Source organism: Phaethon aethereus (assembly GCF_964289735.1).
Source record: "Phaethon aethereus genome assembly, chromosome: 7".
Taxonomy (NCBI): domain Eukaryota; kingdom Metazoa; phylum Chordata; class Aves; order Phaethontiformes; family Phaethontidae; genus Phaethon; species Phaethon aethereus.
Window position 1 is genome coordinate 24,111,478 of NC_138583.1, and position 17,472 is coordinate 24,128,949.

A 17,472-nucleotide genomic window follows, 5' to 3' on the forward strand; every position below is an offset into this window, starting at 1 on the left:
TGACTTTGCACTGCTGTTGGGCTTCAAAAGTTCCATCTGCTTCCAATGTCCATTCTTGTCTCATGTGAAAATGTGTCATCTGTGAGGTCTGGTACTGTTTGGTTTCCAGCTGACTGTCTTTTCTTCTTTTCACTAGTGTCATTTAGTTCTGTTTGTTCTGAATAAAATAATTTGAAAAATACATTAAGACAAGGGTTTGGGGCACCTTTTCAGATGTTTGTGTAGAGAATTTGGGTTTGTTTTATGAATATAGATAATAATTGTGTGGGGAAGTCATCATGCCATGACAGAAAATATAATGGCAGCAAAACACTTTCATTTTTTATTTTCATGCTCCTATGGGTTTTAAAACCTTGTCTCCTTAAGAGCTATTGTACTTGGCTCTTCCTAGATTCTGATATATTGTTTTCAAACACATACAATGTTTAGATATAACAAAGTTGCTGAAATAGCATTTTACAATTAAATCTTTTGCCAATGCTATTGGTATACCTTGAAATGAACCGATCTGAATATAAGTTTATGGAGTTATTTTTTTCTAGCAAAATCTGGGGTTAGCAGCTTAATAGCTAATAAAAGCTTGGGTTTTGTAGTGATAATATTCTGGGAAAATGTGCAGTTAAGTTTCAAGAGGCATCAGCCTCTTTTAATAGTTTGGTACCTGCCTATAGGAATTTCTGGGCTCTTTAGCCCAATTGCCACGTCGGGTTGCTAATGTGTTACTAGTTTATTAACATATAAAGAATAAAAAAGACTGAGAGAGCTAATAAGGTTTGCAAAACCTGACCTGATTTAATTGTGAAGAGATCAGAGTTTATTTAATTGGAGGCAAAAAATGAATGATGTGAAGTGTGACATAGCAAAGGCAGCAGCGCTCATAAGAGTCCTGGAGTGTCACTTCATACATAACCTTGTTAAGTTTTTCAGAACCAGCTGTACAAACAGTATTGATGCTGCCTTGGGGGCTGTGAGGCAGGCTAGCTGATATCTCAAAGTCCCTTCTATAGCTGTTTAATTTAGAAAAAAAAAAAGGGAGGGGGGAGGGAAGGTAGGGGAGCAATAAAACTTGCTTTTTCTTCTTTCTTGCCTTCAATTTTTTTACATTAGGAATTGCACTTTCTGAGATCTGATTTGGTGGTTACTGAAAGCAGGATCTCTTATTGGTGACTGCTAAAGTATTTTTCTAGCAGAGGATGATTTCTTACATTTTCTTCCTTTTAATCCAACTTTGTAGCTCTTTACTACCTTCTTGTTTGTTTGTTTGTTTGTTTGCAACCTCCCAACCCCCCCACCCCGCCTTTTTCCTGCCTCATAACCTCACTGATGTGCTTGCATTTCATCTGTGTTCATCCTCTCTATTGTGGGTGAGTGCCATCTGTTTCTGCGGAATTTTAAGAACAAGATTTGCCAGGCTGTTCCACAAGCGTTATATATGATGCTAGAAGAGATGAGACTGCAGTTCAGAATTAGGTTTGGTAGACTGGAAGCAATATGAAGTAGGTTCCTATCAGTCTGGCTGTTAGAAATGTGAATTTTATCATTAATCTATTTTTTAAACTAAAACAAAGAAATGAAAATAAGCCTTCCCTCCTGTACAGATCCTTGGCTGCTCAGTAAGCCTAAGGAAGGAAGACCTAAGCTGTTTAGGCAATAGTTTTGAGTATCAAATGCAGTTCACATGTTTGATCAAGTGTTTGAGGTCCAATGTGTGGGCCTTAACTGCATACAGTTTGCATGTAGATTGTATTTTTCTGATGATGGGATTCAATTGTATATGTATGTTAGCATGTGTTATCAGGGAGATTGTTGTAACATTTGCATTGCTAGCATTGGAAAAAAGTGAACCAGAGGGACTGTAGAGGCTAATATCACCAAATTACTGCAGTGCCTATCTGCACATCCAGCCCATGTATTGGTGGAAATGGAGAACCACCTTTTGAACCACACTTAGATGAGCAATAATTCATCCCAATCTCAAAACCCAAATTATTTGGATTATATGTTTTCTTTCAAAGATCTCTAAAAAGACTGGAGGATAGAAGTCTTGTTCTTGGTGAACAGCTTTTCTAACCATAGAAAAAGGGGAAAAGCATTATTTTCTTAAACAAGCTGTTCTGTTGCATTGCTCATCATGGAAAATAAACCCTCAAATTTCAAATGCTGAAACATGCTCAAGTAAAAACAGTTGCAAATGCTATCCCTGAAAAAGTGGGGCGAGTGTTCGGCAAGTAACAGATTAATATACAGAAAACTTTATTTGGAAGCAAATAGATTTCTGTGTACATAAAGCTCAGTACAACAATACTATGGCAAGGAACCTGAAAGTTAATATAGTGAAGCAAGTTTAATTCTTTATTCTCCCAAATGTGATTCTTATTTTTCCCCACATGACTTACTGAGTTTTGTCATGTCATGTTTGTTTATCTAGATAAGAAGCAAGCTGATAAAATCCAGAAATTGTTATTCAAGAAATAGCATTTTATATGCAGTAAATTCATGCTGGTTCAAGCATTGGCCTCATCTTTGCAAACTGTTCTTGTCAACCTTGACTCCTATGTTAGTTAGTAAAAATGTTGAATTTATTCTAAACGATGTTTATGTGCGTTTTTTTATGTTGATTGCTACAAATCGTTATTCAAACTGCTTCCGCTTCAGCTACTGCCTTTCATATACCTCCAACTGTATGAAAATCCCCTTTTTAAATAAAACGTTTGTTACTTAGCTTTTATTCAGTATTTTTGGGGCTTTTGTTTTTCCACGTTTTGACAGTTTGTTAGATAACCTTGACCATTCAGACAGAGTAGCATGGATTGACAGAGTGATCGAAGAGAAAATTTTTGATTTGTCTTGTTGGAATTACAACTATGATTTTTCCACATGGGTAATTTGAGAAAGGTTGGTGAATGGTAGCTACTTTAAAATCATAAAGATGTAAATAAACTTTATTTATGTACATTATAGCAAATGAATTGAGTCATTAATTAATTACATATTAACAAAGTCAAGAATGTTTCCCAAAGGAATTTTGAATATGTGACCCGAAGTTTAAAAGAAGTCTAGTACTTTACAAAGATACAATACTCTTATGTCTCATATCAGAATTTTATTATGACCCAAAGGAAATCTTCAAATGAGTTGATAGAAATTCTGACTATGTTGCATGCACTTCTTGCATCTGCGTTTCTTGTTATATGCACACAAATACTTGATCTCAGTCTATGCATTTTAATGATGTAAAAATAAGAGTTCCTAGATTATTCTGTTCAGGTTAGTGGTTGGACTTGATGATCTTAAAGGTCTTTTCCAACCTAAATGATTCTATCATTCTATTTGGTTTTTATTACTTTAGCAAAATGAGTTCTTCAGTGAGTTCAAGCTGTGTGCTACAGAGATACTGTTTATAGGAGAGATACATTGCATAATTATACTTGATTTTATCACCTTCTCTCCATTCAATAATTCATTGTAATTCACTTGTAAACTTCCAGATCTCCAAGAACTTCAGAGACCCACTATTCAAGAGAAAAAGCTTGACATATTTTCCTTTCTGTTCTTAAAAAATTACTGGACGACTCATAGTGTCCTAAAGCAAGTATTGTTCTGAACTGCTGACTGATTACAAGATTACAAATGAGTTTTCCAAGTTAGAAGTAAGATTCTGGTACCTTATAAATCAAGGAGGTTCCCAGTCTTGTCAAATAAACTTTCCTTTAGACCTTCTAACTCCAAAATTTTGAATCTGGAAATGCTGACATATTATAATAAAGCCATGAAAAAAAAAATTAAAAAAGAAGTCTCAGCGAGATCAGATGTCAGTAATTTGTAAGTCATTATCTTATTTGGCATATAAGATCTAATGGCTTAGATATTTTAGTTCATCTAAAATAAAGAAAAAAATTTAAGGGGTGTGCCTAACCAGAAAAGATTATTTTCATGGTCCAACATAAGGTAATAACCTTATAATAAATGTGTTTTCAGTTTCTTAATTTTACGGAGTCCTTCCAGCAAGGAGCATCATGTAGTCTTCAGGCTCTAGCACAAATTAATCCTGTCCGTACCTCTGCTGAAATCTGTGAAGAGGATCTTTCACAGCTTGTCAGTTTTATGTTGCTGTTAGAATCGGATTTAAAAGTCAAGTGAACAGATTAATTTGACAATGTTATCTCCAGTATGAACATACTGGAAATACATCAGCTTGTCTGTAGACTCAAGTTACCAGATTTTTAATAAGGCTTGATGCATTTGAAAAGCTTCTCCAGAAAGTTCTCTCTCACGAGTTATTAAGCCATAATGAAGCTGCTGAAAGCTTTTTATCTGCTTGATGTAGGTGAACAATACTCAAGTATTGTAATGTCAGAACATTTTCTTGATTTTAGTGATAGTAACATGTTGAATAAATACCAGCATGTGATAGATTGGCTTCATAAAAAAATATGTTTTAAGAAAGTGACTGTGTTTCAGTCAAGCTTGTTAATTGTTCTACTGACTGTCTTTCTTGTATAGCTAGCTGTCTTCCCAGGGGAACTTTTCCCCACAATTTCTGACCCATAAAAATTGAACCCTTAATTAGAGATTAAGCTGTTAGAGTGGATACTCATTGTTTCGCATGACTAACATCTGTTGCCTCCAGGAGGTGAAGTAAGGTGGTTTTTGTTTTCCCAAGTGTTTCTTAACTGAAAAGGCTTAGTTCATAGGGATATTGAACTATAAGTTATTATTACGCCTTCTCGTACTGATGTATTGTGTCAGCATTTAATTGAATTGTGTCAGATGATACATGTTTCTAGGTTGAGCTTTTGTGTAGTCATCACTGATACCTGTTTTTCCCAAGTGCCACTGATTTTTATTTTCTGTTGTGTACAACTGAAGTGTATTGTGAACAGTGCATTCTACAAGCCTTGCATGAGTGTAGCCAGCCCAGTTACAGATGTGATTTGAGGCAAGAATAGTAAATCAGTACAAGCCCTAAAGCATGCATAGTTTTTTGTGGAAAAGTGTTCTCATGGCCTTCCTATGGAATAATCCTATTCCTTAGGAATAAATTAAACCAGTGACAGCGCATAACTTTGGGTTTTTAAACTTTGTGTCTTTGCAGCCTTGGGTAAAGCTAATGAGGCTGATAATGAAAATCAGTTTCATTGCCCTGTTTCAATTTTCTCTATCCCCTTTGGAAGCTTAACTTTTTTCCCCAGTTAGCTATGCTTTTTCCTTATTTTGTATTATCAAAATAGCGAACTCCTAGAATACGATTTCCTCTGGATCTTATAATTGTTCTTTTTTATAGTCTGTCTTTACTGTGACTGTACTGAGTTACCAAAAGACTAAAGAAGCTGAAATGCTTCAGTTTGGGGAGGAGAAGGCTGAAGGTGAATGTGATGGAGCCTTAGAAAAATCACAGGGGATGCAAAACTGCTGTTCACCATGTTCCAGAGAGCTAGAACTAAAGGGGCAATTGGTGAAACTTCCAGTAGATCCATTTAAAACCCACAAAAGGAAGTGCTTCTGTCGTTTACTTTTGGAACTTGCTGCCACAGGAACTTGTGGAAGCAGATAGTATCAGCAGGTTCAAAAAAGCATTAGACCAATTGTTAACAAAAGGCCTTTAAGCAGGTATTAGAAATAGGTGAGAGTGTGCCTCCTAACACGCTTCATCCAATGACTATGAATGCAAAGGTAATAGAAAACACATCACTGATAGTGGCCAGTCTAACATGCTCTTTCTGGTGTCACTACTGAAGACTGAATACTTGTTTGGATGGTTCATTGGTCTTACCCAGCAGGGCATTGCATATGAGCTCTCATAGGTATTCTAGCTGAGCTATATGGTTCATGTCTATGTTTTAATATACACTAAGAATAAGTTTCGAAGAATATGTTTTAGTCAAAGTCCTTTCTCTTCTGCAGGTTGTCACTTGGTTCCATCTCTTTAAAATGAACTGCAGAACACCTGCCCTACTAATAATAATTCTCAGAAATTGTTTGTGCAATTCTGGTATTTATTTACATGGTTTGCTTTTATCACACAAATTACACAATGTCCCTTTTTCTGTTGGAATCTTCCAACACAAACAACAGGGCAAAACCAAACTTATTCCCAGCCTAAGTAGTGAGCTGAAGAATGAACGTTCACTTGCTTGATTGTGTTCTTGGCTTTCAGAATGTATATTAACTCAGCAGGAGTAACTTTAAAAGCAGAGTAACTTCCCTCATCCATGTAACTTTTTTTTTTTCCTCTTGCCAACATTGTCACACTGTGCATGTTCTGGTCCTCTGCCTTTCCAGGACCATAGGCAAGGGTTGCTAGGTCACTCTTTCCTTCTGAAGCCTTGAAGGTTATCTTGTGCAGATGTTGCTTCTCTGTGTCATGCAGCTATACTCATCTCATAAACCATGTTATCTCAAAAGTTTTGTCTCTTCATAAAATTTTGTAAGGGTGCTCTTATGCCATCAATAGACCCCTTCTCCCTTGATGGACAGATAGATGTTTGCAAAATGCAAGCCTTTAAAGTTCTTTTTCATCAGTTTCATACAGCTTTCTTTGAGATGCAGTTAAAATTCAAGCATTTCAGTTGCGTGTGTTTTGATTTATTGCAACAATGGGTAATCTTAGCTGCAGGCTCTTGGGAATGCCAATAGCATTAGCACTAAATTTACTTAATTGCATTGCAAGATTTGGGGTTTGGGGAGTTCGTTTTGCGTGTTTGTTAAAAGCTCAGAGTTCTGATCTTCAACATAGAGTTTCATGTTTGTAAAAATACACTCAACTTCTGGGATGAGGTGAGTTAATAGTTTCAGGAGAGTTATCGAGGTAAAAAAGAATGTGGTGTTCCTTTGTATTTGAGTACATGCAATTTGGGACATAGTGGTTATGTAACTTTCTACCTGTCAATTAAAGAAAGCTGCAAAGGGATGGAGAAACACTAACGCAGTGATGATCGTTCTGGGAGTTGCACAACCGATTGGTTCCTGCTTGCAACGATTTCACATTTTATGTGGGAAAAGGCTCTCACCGCTTCTTAAAGCAACAATGTTTTCATTAATACTGTTATGCTCTATGAGGTACCTAGGAAAGGATCACTTCTGTGCTGAATTTTGAAACCTTTCAGGAGGTGGTTTTCTGTGCAGAATGACATTCATATTTGCCACCAAAACCAGTATATGGGAGTGGCTTCATGGGGGTGGGTACAATTTTGGGAGCTTCCAGTCTTTCTTGTCTCCTGCTGGAATTGCCCAAGAGAGAAAGTAACTTCAGATATATAACACTGGTAATTTAATTGTTCGTAATAGTACAATAATTTTCTTACTGGCTCCCAAATGTCTTCAAGAATAATTTGTAAATTGTTTATTTTCTACAATATTTATTCAAACTGGAGGCGTTACAAAATTTACCTGGTGGGCCATTCCTTCTGCTAAATCTGTTGTGGTCTGAACTTTGACTTATGAACAAGATAGGTATTTTTTATTAACTTTTCTCAAATGACACATTCTTACTTTGCAACCTGTGTGAACAACACAGTAAAGTGTGTGTTGACATTCTTAAGTTGCTGTGCTGAATAACTGTCAGCTTGTTGGAAAAAGTAACATTTTAAAGCACTGGATAAAATTGAGCAGTTAATTTTCAAATCATATGTGTGTGGTTATACTTTATATATATACATACAACAATGGTGAAACTTCATCTTCTTTGAGTGTTTAAATGTGATGCCATGTTTTTAAATCGACAAAAGCTGACTAGGCTAACTGTCTTCCTGTTTAAGCGGATTGCACTATTTTCCCCCTAGAATTTACAGGCAATTGTAAATACACCTTTAGTAAAACTTTTTTATGGACATGAAGATTATGTGTGTGAGTGCATATATAAGGCAAAAGTAGTATTATGCGGTGCAGTATAACGGAACTGTTCTAATACATGAATGGCAATAGGTTATTCTGAAGTTTACACAAGTCTGTGGTAGATTTCTGCCATCATGTACTGTTGTCTTGTTCAGAGCCTAAATGTTTACATTAAGCATAGAAAGCTTTCTTTTCTTAAAAAGAAACACAGAAGTCTTTTTCATCTCATACTAAAGTAATGCTTCTTTATTTAATTTTTAGATTTGTAGCATTCTGTTTGAGAAAACTCTTTCAAATTACTCTCAAAACATGTTGATAGCTATACCTTGATACATGCTTATTTTTTGGTGTATGGGCATTCAGCAAGACAAGGACTTGCTACACGAGGTCTGACAGTGATTCATTGCCATCATAATAAGTAATGGAATATGGCTTTAGCAGCAACTAGAAAGGGGAAGGATTAATTTTATTCTTGCTGCAAAGCCAACTCTACTATTAATTCTCCCTATCGCTTGCTGTACAAGGAGCAGAGTCTGTTTCAGGGCTTACTAAACTAAACAAAACTACCTCACTGTGGCTGAATAGTTGTTCACCCAAACAGCTTCTACTGTTTTTATGTTAAGCAAAAATTGTGAAGCAGTTCCTCATCGTAGCCCATGAAAGTTTTTAGTGCCCCTAATGAAATACTCAAATGTAGTTGCTCTTTGGTGGCCTCATTGATGGCACAAGAAAAAGACGTAGGTGTATAGAGACGGTGTTTCTTCAGGGCTTGAGGAAGAAGCTACTTGGGTATAAGAGAGGTTACTAGTGCCTGTGCTGAAGGAGGTTCAGCCTTGCTCTGGGTAGCCCTTGGGGCCACACAGAAGTGACGGCCAGGGGACCAGTCAGCAGAGTAGTTCTCAACTAGCCACAACTGACCTGTCATCTAATGGCTGTCCGGAGAAAAGTTGGTAGGGAAAGCTGAGGGGTATGGTGGGACACCTCAGGGCATGCATTTGAAGATGGAAATAGAAAAATGGGAAGAATGGAAGGTTTTATGGTAGAGGACATTTGGGACTTAGAAGAAGGGAGTAGGAACTATATGAAATGGGCTAAGGGGGATTGTAGGGAGAACTAAGGGAATCACACCTAAAACCTGGGCATGTAGGGCAGGACCGGAAGGCATCGTACTAGTTTTGGAAATAAGAGATGGGGTTGGGAAGGAGGAGGAACACAAATAGTATTGCAATGAAGAGAGAAAGAAACAAAACAAGGCTCTATTACCTATTGCCTAAGCTCACTTTTGGTTGAAAAACTCTACCTGGTCCCTAGCCTTTCCCATTTGATTACTTTGGAAGACCACAGATATCTTTTGTGACAGATTGAAAGTCCCTGTGTATAAGACATTGTTTTCCAGATTATTTTCTGGTATTCTAAAATTTCATACCAAAAATGCTGCTTTTTGCATTTCCCATTATATCACAAAATATGCTTCTGCACTTGTACAACATTGCGGATTTTGCCATTGATGCATGTCTCACTGAAATGCTGTATTAATTCTGGTTAATAAAGATATTTTGTCAATCTGTTCTTATTCGTCTGAACATACTGGCTATTGAGTTCATATTGTTTTGGTAGGATTTTAGTATTTACAGATGGTTAATTATTTAAATTGAAACATAATTGGAAAATATGTTCTCCGCAACTAATTAATAAAATGCAAAATGAATTCTTTTAATTAGGATTACTGTTGATGGTGTTTATTGCCTCTTAAAACCATAATCCTAAATTATTATTTTATAGTACTGTAAGTCTGATATGCCTGATTTTTTTTTTTTAATACCTTTGCTATGTAGAAAACTTGCACAGCAGGTATGTTCCTTTTTTCTTTTTTTTTTTTTTTTCTCACCCCTGGCTGTGTCATCTTCAAACTTTTTGCTCTTGTCTTGGGTGGTTTGAATTTCATCTTGCACTTTTTGAATGTCTTTTCCTTCTTTATGGTGGGAGGGGAAAAAGAGAAAAGATAGAAGCTACATTTTCTTTGCTTTTGGAGCTAAATCTGATGACAGCGATACCGACAATTTTCTTCTGTGTTTACATGCAGCCAGGAGCTATGGGCGGAGAAGAGGTAAAAGTATTTACTAAATGTTTTGTTTGCTGAATAGTGGGAGAAATAAATATTTAGTTCACTCATGATGGTACCAATTTTAATATTATTTGATTGATCAATTGCTTCATATAAATCAATCTCATTCTTCGTTTGCAAAACATCTCTCTTTTAATAGCATTAAAGCAATGATGATCTTGAGTTGATAACTTCAAGTCTGTTGCTATTACTGGCAAACTAAAGGGTGACTGAATGTAAAGACTCTTTCATGACACTTATTTATTTCTGTAAATGCACAGTGTTCCAAAAAAAGACTGTCTTCAGGTTTGGGTTTTTTTGGTTGGAAGTGTCATATTTAACTAGAACGTTTCAAAAATACTTTTTCTTCTTACATGAAACACCTTTAATTGAATATTACACTTGAGTATTATATTGGATTGCCTTAGATAGAACAATTTGAATACCAATGCTAATAACTGTCCTCAACATTGATGATAATAATAATAGATACAACATTTGAGCACATTTTAACTTTATTTCATCATAAGCAATCCTTAAAAAAATAAAAGCAGACTGAAAACATTTTACAAATGTACAGTGCTGCATGTAAGTTTATTCTGAGAGATCAATGAAGATGGACAATAGCAAGCTTGCTCACTACCAAGAAGTGGTACTTCTACTGCTGTAGCTTACAGAGACTGGTTTTTATCAAGAAAATAACAGTGAAGACTTCAGCTTTTAACAATTAGTTAAATCTATCTTCTTTTTCATGTCTGTTCTGTGACAGCTATGCATGTGACATTGCTTCCTTTTCAAAATGTATGATTTGCATCACGTTTGTGAAGAAGCTTGGAGACAAACCTAGCCATCCAAGCAAGTTGATAGTATATGACTACCTTGTCGTTAGCACATGTGTAGGCTATACAGGCTGTACTAACACAGCTTATAATACAGAATTTGAGCTCATTTAGTTCAAAGCTGACTGGTTTTAGTGTTTATTTGATAGCTAAAACAAAAAGAAAAGATTTAAGTTTTCCCCACAAACTTACCTTCTGACTTTTCCCCACTTCCAGAGAACAGGCTATTGTTAAGAGATGTTGAAGGCATCCTAACACTTGCACTTTTTCAGTGCTCTGATGGTACTGAAACAAATTGGAAAGTATGCAGAATATATAATACTGTATACTCTCTGTGCATGTGAACACTGTTTAATTTCATTTTAAGATTGTTGCAGGTATTTCCAGGTTGATCAAATGGCACCAAAGTAGGGAAGGAGTTGGGAATCAGGTGGACACTATTAACTTCTTGCAACTCATGTTTACTTGCAGAAGTGAAATATAGTAATGTGGCAGTAATCGTGATTCATACAGTGTAGGCTGTTTTATACAAATTGTAGTGATGACAAAACAGGGCAAACAAGTTCTGAATGTGCTGGACTGTCAGAATTTTTTTTTTAACTCTACCAAAAAGCCAGTTTCATGCCATAATAACTGTGAAATCGGACTGTTCTATAGTAACAGATTTGTGTGTGTGCACGCGTGTGTCTTGTCATTAATATTAGGAATTTTGTGACATGCTTTATTCATACAATGTTAAAGTCTGTGATATTCACACTTTTTCATTACCTTGAATTTTATAATGTTAATTTGAGCTTTCTTAAGAAACATGAAATCCTACAATGGTTTGTTAAAAAACGATGTGGTGTTTATCAAATGTTCTCATATATCCCTCTCTGTTATTGTTTTTACCATCTGCATTGTGGTAATACGCAGACTACCCAGAGGCGAATCTGTGTAGGGAATCATTTCATGTTTATTATACTTGGATATTTTAATTAGTGTTTGATTCTGTCACTGTGACTAAGCATCTTCAGTGAGAAGAGGTTTTGTCAGAAGTTTCTTGGGCCTTGCCATAACCTATCAGTTCTCTACTTAATCCTCTGTTTCCTTTGAGTGAAAAGGCAAGCATTTCTTTGTAGTGTCATGCTTAAAGCTGTTGAGTCATGTTATTTTAGGTACCTTGTTTTTAACTTCTACAACCAGTTTTTCAGGTACAGATGTAAGCACAGCTATGGGAAATAAGCCCCAAATCTATTCTGCTACACTGACAACTCTGAGATGCCAGGGGAGGCGTGCAGGAGTACAAAACCAGGGCGTTTAGTGATGCTTTCCTGTAATACTCTCCCTGAGATTTGCCTCTGGGGGTGTCTTGAGGTGATGTCTCGATTGCTTCAGAATGGGTTTTTCTCATGTTCTTGCTCATTCCCTTTTCTGAACCTACATGGACTTGTCAGCATCCTAAAAAGCCTGTGGCAAGGAGTTCCAGAGTTTGACTTGCTTTCAGCCTTGCCATGTACTGACTGTGTTCAGTGCACTTCAGTTTCCCCTTATTGGAAGAGACAGTGAACAGTCATTCCCCATTCCCTTGTCTCTATGCTTTCCATTATTTTAAATGTATATTCATACATTTAACTCTATACTTGACTTAACTATAAAGTGTTAGATCATCTTTTGCATTTACTTAAGATGAGTACAATGCTTGCAGACCATCAAGCATCTGGCGTAAGAGGTGATATCTTGCTTTTTAATCTGCCGTGCATTTTTATGATTTCCTTCAGAACTCAGCACTTATTCAGCCTCCTCTGTAAACCTGTATTTTAGTTGAACACCTTGTTCTATTAATCTATAATCCCGTATCTATTAATTTGATATGTCAGCTTCCACTAATGGCTCATTTGTGTTTATTTTGTACGAGAAGGTACGTTGAGGGAGTAGAAATTAAAAGATTATTTAGCTTTTTAGTATTTAGATGTTACACAATTTTAGCCTTCCTAATTATTATTTCTCTTACACGTGTTCTCTTTTATGCTGAAATGCATATGTTTATATACGTGCATGACTTGTTTGTCCATTAATGGAATATTCATCACTAGTTTTTCCTGTTTTATGCTCTAAACTTATCATTTCTGACAACCAGTTACACTAGACTTCGAAGAGTAGCATCTCTAAATCCTTCTCTAATTGTGGCATTTACCCCATTTTTTATGTTGGTGCTTAAAAGCACAGTAGGGTTTTTGCTTCAGTGGATTTTTGTATCTGTGATCTCTGTCAGTGTTGTGCATTCAGCATATTCTTTCTAATCAAGACTTCTCTAGTGTCTGGTCTTCATAAAAAATCGGGCTGGTGTTCTGTGTCAGTCAGAAAATCTTTCCTGGTTTCTGTTTGTTAGCTTGTTTTCCATGTATAGAATTGCTGCTTCTTTTTGTAACGTGTCCTTCACTACTGGAGACTCTGTTACGGGTATTTACAGTGTATACATTTTTCTGACTTGTGTCCCTCTGCATGTCTTGATTTTTCTCCTTGCCCTTGTTTTCATTTTCTGTACTTCCCTGTGCTGTTAATACCACTATGGTATTAATTCTTCCTTGGGCCTTACTGGAAGTCAGTTTCGTGTGATCCATTACCTTTGAATTTAATTATATGCCCTGCTCTTTGTATTTGTAATTAAGCGGCCTGCAAAATGTTTGTATCAATTAATTAGACAATTAATTAGCCTTTTTAGAGTTGAGATGGAGTTCACATTTGTACACCTCTCTACATTGCGGGATTTCTTTTTCAACTCGGCTGTAGGGAATTACTAAATTGTAAAGTTGGCGTTTTCTACAGAGTTGCTTACATACAGACTTTGAATATTTCTTTACTTTCTGAGTTAATAAATCTATTCTTAAGATACTGTGTGCATACTTTGGTAGTAATAGCAACAAGTTAATTGCATCAGACGATCACAAATAATTTTTTTACTTTTCATTAACAAACTGAGTAGCAGCCATTTATGTTGCTTTTTGTTAATTCATTACTGCAAGGATGTGTTAACACTAACAGCTTGACAGGCTGTCCTAGCTAACAACTTTTTTTCTTCAAGCGCAAGGTTTTTGTGGTTTATGGAATGAGATTTTAAAGATTTTTTTTTTTTTTTCTTCTTGTTAGCTAAGCTTCATGCTTCACCTACATGTTTAATATCCACAATACAAAGCTCTTCTATGTTTACTTTGCTGTTTGCCCCCCTACTCAGACTGGGCTTCCGTTCACTCGAGGAGGAAGTGGTTAGGACCCTGTAAAGCACTCTGAAGGAGGCTGTTCTCTGCAATGCAATGGCTTGAGGGATCTGCTCTTTAAGATCGTTCCTTCAAGAACTGTTATGGAAGATTTAAATCTCTAAGAATCAGTTTGAAATGTAAATCTTACAAGGGTTCTTTCTATAGCTATGACGCACAATAACTTGTTGGTTTTCATTTCTAGCCATTTGTAAGGGTTTCTTTTAAAGCTAAGTTAGGTTTATTGTCTTGTAAGGATAATATAGTCTCAGAAAAATAGAAGCAATACTAACAAAGATCATTTGGATAACTGGACCACTTAGCTGGGCCCTTTAATGCAAATTCTGTTAAAGCAAAACCGTAAAAGGAAAATATATCGTTTTTTACTGAAATATTTAATTCTCCAGGAAACAGCGTTAACTATAGATACTACAAAATCTGTTACAGGTCGGTCTTCACTCTTTCCTTTTGAAGATGGCTTCCTAGACGACAGTCATGGTGATCAGTCTTTATCATCGGGTCTCAGCTCTCCAACACGCTGTCAGAATGGTGAAAGAGTGGAACGCTATTCTAGAAAGGTGTTTGTTGGAGGTCTACCTCCTGACATTGATGAAGGTACTGTGAATAAGTTACATTAGCAAGATGTGGGAATTGGCTTTCATATAATGACTTTAAAAAGGTCAGATTTTCATAAAAAACAAATATATTTTCCCAGGTATGTCTCCTATATGGCTTGTGGTATTATTTAAAACAAACACCACCACCCCCCCTGCAACACCTGAAAATTTACTTAACATTCTTTTTTACTGTAGATTAGAAGGTCTTCTAATCTACAATAGCAGCATGTATCTCCATGTATGTAAAGTGGGAAAACTGAAAAAGGGAACTTCATGGGTATTGTCACTCCTGCGTAGTCTTTCCCTGTTCTTTTTAAAAGATGATGTGCTTGACTTTAAGGACTTTGTTAATAACACTCCTTACCAAAATAAATTGAGATTTAATTAATCAGCTCTTATATCCAGCATATATGCAGTGTTCAGTTGACAAATGTAGGGCAATTAATATGGTTACAATATATATAAAAAATATATTTTATATATATAGCCAGCTTAGTAGCATTTTTTTCTCAATCTCAATCAATATCTGCTCTACTTGTGTGTGCCCCCACACACCCTGATTCCCAAACCAAAATCATTACAGTTTTTGGTGTGTTTTTCACATTTTAGCTGGAATCCAGCACTATCTAGCTTCAGTTGGCATACATGGGTAATTTATGGATGCCTTATAATGAAATCTCCAAATCTGATCTACTAAATTGAAGCCTAAACCACATGCAGTTTTAATAAAGAAAAAGTACGAGTTGCCAATCTGTGGTTTACAAACAGCTCAAATGCAGTTCCCATGTCACATCAGGAGTTACTGCACTGTTGGTACAGGAACTGCTGGGTAACCTGAATCCCTAGGTGTAAGAAGCAGCAGGCCAACAGGTACAACTGATGTGAACATTGCTAGGTCACTCAGGATCAAAATACATGCCCAGCCCATCCTGCGAGGAAGTAATATGGCCACCTGGGAGCTGTTACCCTCTTCCATGAGAGGTCTATTCCAGTAACACCTTTTTCCTTCAGCTCCCGAGTTATGCAGTGTGTGTTCTGTGGCTCTAGTTGCTTGAAAAATCTGATGTGGAGCTCATGGGGTCACATAACCTGGATACATCCCGAAACAGCAACAAAAAAATTGGAAAACCACTGCCTTTGTCTTCAGACTTTTCTCCTGATGGGCTGTTGCTCTGATCTATCAAGCATGACATTGGACACAATTTAAAACTATCTCTTTCTTTAAAGTACATATATAAATGCATTGAGGAAAAAAAGATTAAAAAAAATTATACTTTTTTCTGAAGCATTTGCATGTAAAAACAATCATCCTAGTTTGCCATGGTGTTTCTAAATTGATGCTTAAAAAGCAAATAACTTGGTAATTCAAGACAGATTTCCAAAGGGGACTAAGGAAGGTGAAATCCCCACAGTCACATGACCTGCTTTCTAGGGCATGCTACAAGGAGTGGCCATGCTGACATGTACCTCCTCCGTCAGTCCCATGTGGCTGCATCTGACCCTGCTTTGTGGCTATAATTAGAAATAGACTGCAGCTGAAGCATATTCATTTCTGATAGATCATGTTTGCATTTAATCCTGCTGCAAACTTGCATTAGTGGAATGTAAAATGACTTTTTTAAGCAGCCATGTATAGCATAGAGGTGAATGAATATTTAGGCATCCCCTATGTACGTTATTGCAGTTTTCACTGTTCTAATAGGTGTAGAAAATAGATCGTTTCTTTTTTTTTTTAAGTAAGAATTTTTACCTTGCCACTGTCAGTCTTCAGATTCTCTCTAAGGTGCCTCATTTGTTTTTTGTAGATGAGATCACTGCCAGCTTTCGTAGGTTTGGACCTCTTGTGGTGGACTGGCCTCACAAAGCTGAAAGCAAGTCATATTTTCCACCTAAAGGTAATTAGTTTAAAATACATTTATGCAGGCTGTTCTGGTAAAAGGAAGCTACGTCTGCAATATGGAAATCCAATACAAAGAAAAGATTTGACTTCTATGACAAATTTTTCTCTGTTTCAACAAGCATATTTCAGCAGTTGTCATGATGGAGAAAACACAATTCAGTGACTGACATGTTGTCCTCTGTGTGTACTTCTTCAGCAAGCCTGGAGTCCTTGAATCATGCCTTAATTTATACTAGGCTTACTTTAGAAGGCAAGCTGCAGAAATTTCGTAGTGTTTATTCTGCTGCAGTTTGTATGTTGTAGAAACTACAGGAGTAATAGCTGGAAGTCACTGGTGGATTGGGTGCGCAGTACTTGTAGAGAAGTATGTGAGTCTGCTTTGTGTGTGTTCTGACCCAAGAAGCTGTGATCCTGCTCAGAACCACAAGGTCTGCGTCGGCGCTCACCGCGTGCTGAAGCACAGCAACGAGCTCTGCTAAGAGAGGGCAGGCTGCGCTGCAGCCACAGCCTTTCTGGGTTGGAGCTGATTTGGTTCAGGGCGGTTTAGAGTGCGTGCAGGTGGGGCACTCTCGTATCTGTCAGCAAACACTATGCAGACCTGTTCTGGTTGAGAAAGAGCAGTTTATGGGAAGCCTCTTTGGGAGATTACTTGGCTAAATCAAATTGCTCTTACGGTATCCTAGTCTCTCCTACGATTTGGTATTACACTATATACATTGTATTCTCAGCCACGCCTGCCTCTTGCATATACTTTGGGGAGTTCACTTACGATCTGAAACAGTAGTATAAAGTTATAGGCAGAATTTCTGATCTATATGTCAAGATTTTCTGTTCTCACTGAGCCTGAAAGCTCTTAATTGCTCATTAAGGCCTCTGATTATTTTGGCAGAACAATGGGTTGTTCAGTCGCTGAACTAGCTAATCCTACAATATTTTGATAGGT

The 17,472-nt window shown here is 36.7% G+C and overlaps 1 protein-coding gene across 4 annotated transcripts in view; it reads left to right on the forward strand.

Moving 5' to 3' along the window:
* Positions 1-17,472, forward strand: part of CPEB3 (cytoplasmic polyadenylation element binding protein 3) — a gene marked incomplete at both ends in the record, with an annotated part of 88,548 nt that overhangs the window by 46,770 nt on the left and 24,306 nt on the right. For 2 of the 4 annotated variants that reach the window (XM_082001979.1, XM_082001981.1), the window contains 2 exons: positions 14,460-14,627; positions 16,435-16,524. In XM_082001979.1, the coding sequence (XP_081858105.1) occupies positions 14,460-14,627; positions 16,435-16,524 (258 nt within the window). Of the gene's footprint in view, positions 1-9,916; positions 9,941-14,459; positions 14,628-16,434; positions 16,525-17,472 lie in introns of all 4 variants that reach the window. The other 2 variants (XM_082001982.1, XM_082001980.1) reach the window with 2 other exon arrangements.